The sequence below is a fragment of the Pipra filicauda genome, unplaced genomic scaffold (assembly GCF_003945595.2).
Source record: "Pipra filicauda isolate LSUMZ 115617 unplaced genomic scaffold, ASM394559v2 scaffold187_size1440530_pilon, whole genome shotgun sequence".
NCBI lineage: Eukaryota > Metazoa > Chordata > Aves > Passeriformes > Pipridae > Pipra > Pipra filicauda.
In genome coordinates, this window is record NW_024104295.1 from 1,057,078 (window position 1) to 1,069,353 (window position 12,276).

The window sequence follows — 12,276 nt, forward strand, 5'->3', positions numbered from 1 at the left end:
AGGTTGGCTCTCCTGGCAGCCAGAGCACTGCTGACTCATGTTCAACTTGCCATTGATCAGGACCTCCAGGTCTCTTTCCATGGGACTGCTCTCGAGCCTCTCATCCCCCAGTCTGTACGTACAAAGAGGATTACCCTGCACCAGGTGGAAAATCTGGCACTTGCTCTTGTTAAATTTCATATGGTTGGTTTTTGCCCAGCTTTCCAGCCTATCCAGATCTCTCTATAAGGCCTCTCTATCCTTGAGGGAGTCCACAGCCCCTCCTGGATTAGCGTCATTGGCCAACTTCCTTACGGTACCCTCAATTTCAGAGTCCAGATCACTTATAAAAACATTACAGTGGCCCTGTGGATAGAGCCTTCCCAAATCTTCGTTCGCGAAGCCCAGCCATGACAGTGGCCCTAAAATTGTACTCTGTGGTTTTGAATGCAAGGAGTGCTGTGAAATTTAAAATTCTCCAGTTTTGAGTAATCAGGGCACACAACTTGCAACTCTGCACATGAACATTTACACTGAGCAGAAATACTAATTGTGGTGTGAACTGGATCTACACAAAAATAAAATGTGTGCTTTCGTATTCTTTTCTAGACAGTAAAGACGGTTCATAGCAGCATGTCTTGGGACATCTTGAAAAAGTAGAGGGGGTTTGACACTACTATGTAAAATGAAAAATAAATAAATAATTTTTAATTCCTGCATTGCATGTGAATTTGTCTCTCATGCTAAAGAGACATATTTTCACTCTTATAATAAACCTCAATATCTCTTTGAATTTTCAAAGTTTTAATAATGGACTGGAAACCTGCAAAAATTGAAAATCTTTAGTTTACTGTCTTAAAGCCACACAAGCTTATACACAGCAAGGAAGTAGGTTGTTTTTACAGTACATGTAAGAAAACCCCTGACTTGTAATAAGCTGAAAAATACTCGGGCACTGAGTCAATACATTTCTATTGTTTATCTTCCCACAGGTCAGTAATAAATGGAATAATGTCAGCTAACAAGACCAAGCAGAGTAATGAGAGCATGTATGCCTCCTGCCTGACAGTATTAAGTTCTATGGAAACTATTTTTCACCTTCCTGAAAAAAGAATAACATTTTTTGTCCTAGATTTTGATTTTATGTTCCGTTCAGAAGACTAATTTGGAAGGAAAAATTGCTATGAAATAGCAGTACTTTGAAGTTAGCACTGAATAAGGGTTTGAGGGAAAAGCTGTCTTTGAATTAATATAAAATGTAAAATTTTAACAAGGTAAAATGCTAAGTCGCAAATTTAGAAAGGGGCAGTATTTCCTTGAAAGCTGAAACTACACTTAAGTAATCAAACAAACAACTGTACTTAACGCAATACTACAGCTAAGAGGACAAACTCAGCCCTCACACGTATAACAAGACAATCAGGTAGGGTATTTTCTCCTTAAATGTTTCAGCATAAAATCAGTAGAATATCATGCACACACTTTTTTTTTTTTTAAGAACAGAAAGAGCTTAAGACCGAGAAAAGAAGAATGATTTGAGACCTGAAAAAACTACCTTACAGTGAAGTAAGGTTTGTAGCAGGAAGTAATAGCTTTTATTTAATTAACAGCCCATTTCCCAGTGGGAGAACATTTTTCACAAAAGAACTTTGACCTTTCAGCCCACAGCCTCAGAGAGACCACAAAATACCTTCAACAGCTGAGCCTGGGAACAAAAATTCAGAACTGCTGTATGCACTTGAAATCATGGACTGAATAAAATACTGGCTTTACAGCACATTATAATCCTCCACTGCAGCTGCCCTCCAACTCATTTATCAGTGTTCCACAGCTGATAATTTGCTCTCTTATTTTAGCTCAGAGGAATTCTTAACATTTTTATCTGCCCCTCTAGTCAGAGGGCAGGTGATTAAGTAGGGTAATCACTTTTCTTATCTCAAATTGTCTGATTACCACATTAGGTTAAAACCAAGAATTTCTCCCAATCTGTACTTAGCTTGAAGTTTGCTGATTTTGTTCAGACCAACAGAAGGATCTGTGTGCTTGAACTTTTGTTTCTTCCAACTGTATCAACTGCCTACTTTTCGTTTCCCGTTTTTAATTCCACCTTCAAACCTTGTCTCATTTACATCCTACAGTACACTAGTACTGTACAGCAGGCTCTCAATGTATTAGTTTATCTAAAAGAAGCTTAAGTAATGACTGTGTAATAGGCAAATATGCAACCATATGGCAATATAAATTTGATAACGGCAAGCTGCTTAATCCAGTAGGCAAAGGTATTAAAAAAGGCAACAGCAAAAGATAAAAAACTGATGCAAATTCAGAAAAGAAAATTAGGTTCACCATTTTAACAGTGATGACAGTTGACTATCACTAAAACATGCCTGATGTACGGAGACTTCTCCATCAAGTCTGTAAATCAAAACTATTGGTAGTTCAAAAGAGACAATGTAGGTACAGTGAAGAAATGATCATTTCGGACCCTTCATTCTAATCACCCAGAAGTTCCAACAAAGTGCTTTTGGACCCTAGGATAAAGGAATCTCTTAAACAAAGCTCTGTTTGTGATCAGGCCAAATAACTGTATTGGGAACTAAAAAAAAAAAAAGGAAAAAGAAAAAAAATTAACCTTAATGTGGCATGACTGGCAGAAATTTTTAAGGAAGCAATTCAAAAAGACAGTTGTACCTAAGTCTTGTAAAGCTCATTGAAGGTAAGCAGGTAGCAACCTCAAAAAAAGGAACTTTTTCGTGTGCTACTTAAATTTGAAACTCCTTTCTGGAGTGGGACTAAAGGTGTAACAGGAGGTACAAAGACTTGACACGAATGTGGATAACAGTTCTAGCACTGGATGTATTCAAAATGAACCTGGATTTTGTAAGCTTCTATTCTCACTGTGTTTCATACCTCCTTTCCCTAATAAAATTTCAGTTGTCTGCTGCAGAAGGCATGATACAAGCCTAGAGAGACCTTTCATCCTATCATCTGGTATGGTGATAATGCTGATCTTACAAGTGGAGAAAATATATGGAAATTTGGACTGATGGAAATACTTTTATCGTCAAGTTCTCATTGATAGCTTGAGTTCATTCCTCTCTCCTTCTTGGATAGAACTATTCTTAAACTATTTGAGGGTACTTGTAACATATTGTTAGCTATACCAGCTTATAAAATATATATGAATACGCAGTTGCTGGAAAAGGTGAGTTCTTTTATGGATCCAGTTTCATGAATGAAGGCATATTTAAAAAAAAACAACAAACCAAAACCGCCACCCCCCCCGCAAAAGATACATCTCCTTTTTACCTATGTCTATTTCTTTTATTTTTTTTAGGGGGATGAGGCAGAAGGCTTCAATACAGTGTATTTTCATTCCCTTTAGTTCAATTTCCATTCAGAAGTCTGCATTTTCAGTTAGATTATATCTAAAGAAACCTTTTCATGTGTACTGCATATCAGCAGAAACACATAAATTGATGTGATTCTTCAAACTGAATTTTTAATGGATTAGCAGTTTACTCATCACACCTGCAGCACTTGCTTTCTTAGCACTGTATTTGGCAAACCTCAGGTACTACTGGTTAAAGACATTTTATGACAACTTAAGCTAAGCTTGAAGCAGCAGTACCACAAAGAATGCTCATCAAACAAAGGTTAAACAATTGAGTTTCAGTGAAGAGGTCCAAAGGGAGCGATAAGAAATCATTTTATGGTATGCACACAGCAGTGAAATCCACATATATTAACACTTCATCACAATGTTAGAAAATAATAAGAAAGACTTTTGAGAAATGAGACATCTGAATAGGAACTTTTTACGGGGTTCTAGAAAGGGTCATGTATGTCTGATTTTAATATTTTCTGCTAGGCTTATCCACATCTTATGCCATTTCTTAAAGAACAGACATGGTATGTCAAAAATATTTTTTTGACACTTGGTTTTGCTTAGTGTCAGCTGCTGATGGGAGCAACTTGGTTGGTGTGTTAAGAGTGCACATATACAGACTCCAGCTACTTAAATTCTGTAAAACTGGTTCAGAATCTCGAAGAGTTAACAGAGTGGGGGACATAATGGAGGGCCTGATGCTTTGTTCTTAGAGAGCTTTGTGTCAAATGCTGTGCACACTCGTGTTCTGCTTGCAGCCATGCTTACAGCACTCCTTCTGTTGTGCATAAGTAGAACAAACTACCATAATTAATTTAAAGGTAAAGCAGGAATGAATCACTGTCTTCATTTTCTGACTTGAAGGAAAAAATGCAATCTTCTGGACATCTGGAATTTGATGAGGATTTTCTGGGCAGAGGTGAAACAGAATTATGAACATTTATGATGTAGAAGCAGGTAGACAGTGGCTGAGCAGAGCCCATGAGAAAAATGGGATGGGAAGGCTGGGAAGTTTTTTTTATACTTTTTCCTCCTCCAGAACAACAACAAAAGAAAATAATGATGAGCAGTAGAACAGATTACCTAAGAAGGAAGTGCAAAGAAATGTGTCTTTTGCTTTGGAAAAAGCAGCTAAGGATGGCAACTGTCAGAAGAATAGACAGTATCAAATCTAATTAAGAAAAAATGCAGAACAACAGAAGTGACTAAAGATGGCAGTTCAGCAGAGGTACTGAAGATGTGGAGTGCTTCAAGACACATAAAATCAACCTCTGAAAAGATGAAAAAGGGAAGGCTGCATGTCTGATAGGAATACAGTAAGATGTTGAGGTGAGTGGGGGACATGATTATTGCAGAAGTATATAGTGGATTTTGTATACATTTACTGTCATAGAAACTGTCTCTCAGGTACATAATGTTCTAAATAATGCCATTATTTTTTCTGCAAATTTATGGGCATTATTCTGGAAAGGAATACAAATAGGGAGAGAAATCTCTACATCAGTTAAGGCAGTGAACACTGAAGGAGAGAAAAATAAGTATAGAACCAAGAGAATTCTGAGAAACAAACTTGGAACAGTAAGTATAATATGTATTTTAATCTAGAGAATAAAACATTGTGTTACACAGCTGCCACACATGTTTTACTAAATACTGAAGTGCTAACATATTTAGGAGAATGCTAGAGAAACAGCTCTCAGAACTGTTGCTAGAGCCTATGACATGCAGAGAAAATGGTTCAGTAAAGTATGAAAGAAATGAGAGGCATAAGAAAAGAAAGTGAGATTGCACTATGCTCCTGGAACATCCTCCCAAATGAGAAGTGGAGCAAGAAAATGGTAGACAGTGGATAAATTGATTTAGGTGAGGCATATAGAGGAAGTCTGGAGATTTTATAGCACAAACCTGCTGCATGGAGGATATCTTCTTCCTAGTGAAACTTCTTTTTAGTACAAGCTGACCAGTCATTTCAGGAAACCATCAGAGTGGCGATGGAGTGTTTAAACAAACACAATGAAGTGCAAAGAGAATACAGACATTTACTTTCTTTTTTCTTGATTGCTATTTATTACCTTCTACGCTTCTCCAAAAATGTCAAACCACTGGCTATAAACAAGATTATGAACAAGAGGAATTCATAAAGAACATAAGCATCGATAGATGGAATATCAGAAATTCCCTGGCTCCAAAATTGTATTATATGAACTGTATAACTACTTTGTTTTAATTCAGGTTCTGATTAACCTAAAAATAATAATAATTAATTTTGTTCACATTTTATGTTATGTAAAAATAGTGACAATGACAAAAATATATGGATCTAATTTTAACATCAAATACATTATACAACTGTAAGAACTATTTAATTGCAAAGTGATATAAACTCTAAATTTATGATTTTGCCTAACTTCTCTGTTGCAAGGAGACAAGTCAAAGTGGTATATAAGCTTTTTTGAAAGGTAACGGGACATATTTTACCTATGGAGTGATATACAGAATGATTCCTGTCAGTGATGACTTTGAATGACAGAACGTGCTCCAAAGCTCTTCAGACAAAAATATACACACATAAAAGTATAACAGATAAATGGCAATGACACTCAAAACTCAGGTACAGCTGAATCTCCTGAAGTTTCTAGATGCTTTAAAATCTACTTTAAGTGTCACAAATACTTGAAAATATGTTAGGAATTTTTATAGTATTACACAATATAATTACAGTTTTGATACTAAACAGGGTTATATTATTTGTTCTTTCACCGCATCTTCATAAATTTTCATTGCCATCTTGCTTTGAAACAGTTTTCTGGACAGTAATTATTTATCTCCCCTTTTCAAAATTTATTCATCTCCCCTTTTCAAAATTTATTAGTCTTTACAAACATTTATGATAAATTTTACCCAAATGAGCATTTCAGCTTTAAAGTAATTGAAAACTAAGCAGCTACTTAACTATGAAATCAAGTACTGAGAATTTTATGTTCATCACCTACATCATTAAAGGAGAGATTTTTAAATTATATTTTTTTCTGCATAGAAATGGTTACAAAGCATTAGAATGTTAAGCTATATCAGGACTCATTCTTCAAGTACCTTTATTAATGATTCATGCCATGGAAACTTCATTCTTGCCTCTGTGACCTTCTTTACAGAAGAATAATTTCAAACAGGAGATGATTTTCTTCAAGTAACAGTTTGAGTAATTTGGGTCTGTGTGCTCTCTTCTATAATATTTCTCTTTTTCATGGTTTGGGTCATTATATATTTTTCCCAGTTTTATAATGTTTTTATAAACAAAAGCATATTGTAGAGAAGCACAGAGGAGATATTCTTCCTTCTGAAGAGCCATTATCCCTATCAGCCTCTTTTTAATTAGCTTTTAAAATTCTCTGCTTTTTTTAAGCTTTCTCAGAAAAAAACATTGTCATATACCAGCATGTTCACTCAGTAATCTTTTTTTCCAATAGTAAGTAAAGCATGAATGTGCCTTAGTTGTTCACTAAGATCATAGGCTAGCTGAAGTTCCAGGTATTATTACTTAATGAAGGGCACTTTAAGATCAAAATCTCAGAATCTTTTGTCTGTAGGTTCCAAAATCATCTACATTCATTCATGCTTTTGAACTTTACAGAAACTTAATGGAACTTACAATATTCCAAACTCATGCTGGTGTTTCTGAAAATACCTTCCATGATAGCAAATTAATGGAACTTAACCTGGTATATGACTTTTTCAATATAATTACAATATTTTCTTAATAAGTACTCCAAGCAGGCAGAAGCAGCACCCAGCTCACTCAACAGCAGGGAATTTGAATTCTATCAGTAAGTTTTTAACTAATTCACTCAGTGACTTTGGATAGTTCCTAAAGCCAGCAGATTTAAAAGCCAGCAGCTAAAGAGAGGCACTAAAAACACTTTAAGGAAAGATTTCCATGGCCTGTAGGAGGCTCTGAATCAGCCCACAAATGGCTGATTAGTAAAATGTGCTGAATACTTACACTAACTGCTGAAGTCAGCAACAGATGGAGGAGTTGGCATCCGTGTACGTAAGGCCACTCCTTCACAAATCCAACTTTAGACATGAAAGCATGAACATGTGAGCCTAAGCTTTGCATTCCAACTTTCCGATCAGTAAAACGAGTCCCAAGGAAACCCCTTTCTCACGCGTGATAGTGGAAGTGCTATTTCACTATTCACACATCAGCTGTGTCACAGACAGCCACGCTTACAAACCAGTGCCAAATGTGCCCTTTCAGCAAGTCTGCCTCCCTGGCAGTCCCAGCTCCCCCTTCCTGCTCTGCTTCAGCCTCCACACTCAGCTTCCAGCACTGGGCTCCCTTTCTGATCAGCAACCACCTTTGTTCCCAAACCAGCCCCTTCACACCTACCCAGCCTCCTTACCCAGCAATCTTAAACTATGCTGCTGTTCAGTCTTCTCCCCAACTATTTTCTAGCCTCCCAACAGCCGAATTTTGTGTCCCATTCCATACCTGGAAACAGGAGAGCCATGCCAATGAGAAAAAGGTTACCAGGATTTTCATTTTAGGAAGACAATTTACCTAATTTTGGACAAGAGCAGAACTAAATGGGATGAAACTTTGTTTCTCTCTCATGCACATGTGGACATATACAAATACACAAAAGTCCTGAAAAAAATAATGTCTTGCCCCAGAATTCAAATTACACTAGAAGTATTATGGATGGAAGAAATATTAATAACTGAAGCCATTAATCAGGAAAATTTGGGATTGGAAGATGGGGAAGGGCAGCTGGGCCTGGAAGTTTAGAAAGCATTTGGACTACCTGAGTAAGAGAATTGTTAAGATGAATAGGTGCATTGCCAGTTCTGTAGGGAAACATATGCAAAATCATCACAGAAAAACAGGTAACTCCAGTGTTTGAATACTAGAAAGTAGCAAATTAATTAATATTTTCCAAGAACATGGTTAATGCTTTAGTGGTAATTTGGAAACAACACCCAGCAGGAGTATTTAGAAGTGTAAATAGAGTACACATGTATCACTAAAATATTCTGAGTATAACAGCATTTTTTTCATTTAAGTTCTAATTGCATCAAAACCTATTTAATACTAATGAAAACATTTAAAGTTAAGTTTTTCCCTTCTTCTTCCTGTTTGCTATAGTACAACAAAATAAATGAGTTTGCTACATTTGAGTGCTTTGAAGAAACTGATATTATCTAGTACCAGCTAATAAAACAGTAACTGCACATACAGTATAAATAACAAGATAAGTATTATGTTGCCGTAATGCATAAGTAAAGACTCCATTTTCTGACCATTTTCCACACAGACCATTTGCCTAATGAAATCAGCCTTCCTTCCTCTTCAAAGTGCTGCTTTGTATTGCCACAGTTGGATGAAAATAGCCTTTTCACTGCCTGAAACCACTCTCTCTCATTACCACAACAGTCAAGCACAGTGCAGATTCAGTCATACAGCCAGCCTGATGTTGAAATAAAAAAATCCCATTTGATTCTCTGAGTGAAAGGTTCCACAATGGAATTTTGTGCAGTAGGCAAAATGGTATTAAACCCATATGATGAATTCAACGGGGATATTCAATGTGCAGTTTGCTTGCGTGCACCCACTGAAGGCAACAAGGCTCCAAGACACAAACAAGCTCAGGGGAAACATTACAGCACAAATTTTGCCCACAATCTCACTGGTGGTAAGTGTATAACTATTGGGGACTCCCTACATTAAGATGGAGGGGCTACATTCTGATCTCTTGGGGCATCTGCAATCTGAAACCAATGGCATCACGGCAATTTAATACAGACTAATAAATACCTTTGACTCTAATATTAGTATCTGGCAGTCCATGTGCAAAATTACAAAGACTTTCTCAAGTGTTTTTATGGATTTATTTTCTTTCTTAAATTTAAAATTAACAAACCTTCCCAGTCAGCTTTGAAAGATCATCTCCACCCATGATCTGCATATCTTGCATAGACTGATCATTCTGAAAGAAGAAAGATCAAACTTTGAAATTGGTTACAACTGTATAAAATAACAATACAAACATGTTAACCTTTTTCTTCAATCTTTCACAGTCTCGGTTACTTATATTTTCTAATGCTTGTTAATATTGGTGTACAACAAAACCACACTCTCACTTGGTCCCGTGGCTTCTATCATCTCCTGGTTGTATTTAAGCTAATGTCAAGCTCTAGGGTTTAATGAATTAGAAGAAGTTGCATTTTTCTCTGTAAAATAATGGTCCCTTGCTTGCTATTTCTTAACATGTCAAGTGTTGAGTAACATATTTGTCCCTTTCACAACGGGAAGACAGGAGCATCTCAACACTTGACCAAACACCTGTAAGCACATTCTCTTTTTGAAACAGTCTTTAGAAACACATGCAAAATGTGCTTACATCTATCACTCACAGAGAGAACTCGGCTACTTTTGAAGGAATTAATTCCATTTTTTTCAAGGGAAAAAAAGTTTTGCAAAATTTATCACTTGGTATTAAAAATAGTTTCAGTGTGCCTTAGAGTTTCCAGGGCTTTGTTTTTGCAACTGACTCAAAGATAAAATCCTTGAAATCAAGGTTGAACTACATGCAACAGAATAATATGCTTTGATTTGCCTATTAAAAAAGGAATTTTTAAAAAACCAGTAAAAATTCTTTTTTTATAGATTTCTTTTACAGACATTTCTAGTTGAACTTCATTCTGATGGGAAATTCTCAACCAGCTCTAGATCAAATTCATTATCAGCAGAACACAAAGTTAATATCACATAAGGGAGACACACAGAAGTCCTACCTTTAAGGGAAGACAGAAGAGGCTCTAAAGAAGATGGCAAATTAAAAAATATACAGTCGTGGCCAGGCTATGTGAACTTTTCAGAAAAAGCAAAAGTAAGTATAGTTAATGTGGGGGTTTTGCCAAATTGGTGCATGTGCTAATCTAATCTCCCTACCCATAAAAAGACCACGTTAGTCCAATTTCAATAATAGCTGCAGTACCACAATGTGACACTGTAGTTTATTGGTAGGACCAGGAAGCTTCATCATTACACAATGATGTAAGCACAATACTTGAATATTTTGCCTTTATTTCATAAATCCAGTCCTCTGCAGTCAAATGTTTTTCCACAGATAAACAGTGGGACATCAGGACTTTTAAGGCAGGTGAGGATCTACTGGACTAAGGGGTTTATAGCTTTTCTTCTTCCCCTCAAGAAACAGGATGAGCAGAGACAGCACCCTGGCACTGCCGTGCAGCACAGTCACACTGCAGGAAACCACACCTGCCCACACAAGGGCACAAGTCCAGGGACTTCCAAGGCACCTTTGCAGCCACTGGATCAGAAGCAATCTGACAACCCCAGGAACAATTCGTAGTCCCCATGGGAATGGATTGCCTAAATTAATACAGCCTTCCTGAGTAGCTGAAAGTAAAGGTTGTAGAATTGCCCAGAATTGCACTGCAGTCCCACCAGAAGTCTCTCCTGCTTTTACTCAGATTCCACTCTCCAAAAAACTCTCACACCACAGCTTTGTAAAAGGTCCTAAGCAGTCACTGCCTTAAAAGACAGTTTTTAGACCTGCCTTCACTTTTTCTGCACCGGATCTGGGAGCTTTAGATAAATTTCATGCTGCTCTGATCCGTTTCCTGGGAAACAGAGCTAGAGCAGCAATGAAGGTTACATCCCATACATTTTCTAATATAAATTTCAATATTTCTTTTACTTCCGTTAAGAAAAACGGAAAAAAACCACCCCCAAACAACAACAAAGCAACAAACTGATGTCTTCAGAAGATTATTTTAAAACTAAAGAAAAAGTGTAGATTGAGAAGATTTAAAGTTCAGGCTTAAAAGCACAAGTTTTATGTTGTAAAGCAAGACAGGTCACTCTTCAAAAGTCAGGGATGTATTCAAGTCAAGACTATTATAAGACTATAAAAAGCAGATTGTTTCTAATATCTACCACAGCATGTGTAACCAAGGCACTGACAAAATATTTTTTCATTTCCAAATGAGAAAGTGTGGAATTTCATTACAACCAGCACACAAGAATTACTGAAGAGGCAGTTTGCCCTTAGTCGCTAGTTGAAAAAGAGAGAGGGAAAAAAAAGATAACAGTGAGGTGCAATGATTAATGAATTTATTTATTTTTAACTAAAAAAAATATCTCTTTCAGCAGTTGTCACAGCAGCACTGTTTCCTTTGCACTTGGTATTTCTGGCTTCAGCTGAAAGGAAGATGCTGAAAAAGCATCTTCATTGCTGGCAAGCAGCTAAGCAAACACAAAAGCCATTGAGAGCAGGGGGATCACAGCATCCCGTCAACCTCAGCGTTCACGCACTGGCTGTCGTGACACAACTGCACAAAATTATGAAAATCCTCAGCTGACTATTCACTGTGCCTAAAAACATACGGTTTTCTATATGGTTTCTATATGGTTTTTTCCTATATGCAGCTCAGAACCCTCCAACCAAGGTGTTTTCAAAAAATTTAAAGAAATTCCTTGCATCACACTGTAGGCAATTCTCTTGCAAAAAAAAAAAAAAAAAATCAGATAATTAATTTTAATGCCATTTGTAACTATCTACCTTCATCACTTAACTCATGTTGTAAAATACATACCTGTCAAACAGCAAGACTCAACACCACAGTGTCACATTACCGTGATCATAATGTTCACATAGATAATTTGCACATTATGGTTGCCATAGGAACCTCCCAGTGCATTTTTCTGAGTTCTCAGTTTATAATCTCAAAATAACACTGCACTAAATGTTAAGTATAAAGTACAATGAATGTCAGGGAAGAAAAAAAACCTGTTTCATTCAGTACCAATTACTGTCAATTCAGAACTGTTTGTTTAATTTTCATGGTCTCAAGTCATTCAGAGCTTCTTTTTTCTTTAGGAG

The 12,276-nt window shown here is 36.6% G+C and overlaps 1 protein-coding gene across 2 annotated transcripts in view; it reads right to left on the bottom strand.

Moving 5' to 3' along the window:
* Positions 1 to 12,276, bottom strand: part of PRTFDC1 (phosphoribosyl transferase domain containing 1) — a 44,698-nt gene that overhangs the window by 12,193 nt on the left and 20,229 nt on the right. For both annotated transcript variants that reach the window (XM_027751750.2, XM_039380162.1), the window contains exon 4: positions 9,289 to 9,354. In XM_027751750.2, coding sequence (XP_027607551.1) covers positions 9,289 to 9,354 — 66 coding nt within the window. The remainder of the gene's footprint in view (positions 1 to 9,288; positions 9,355 to 12,276) is intronic.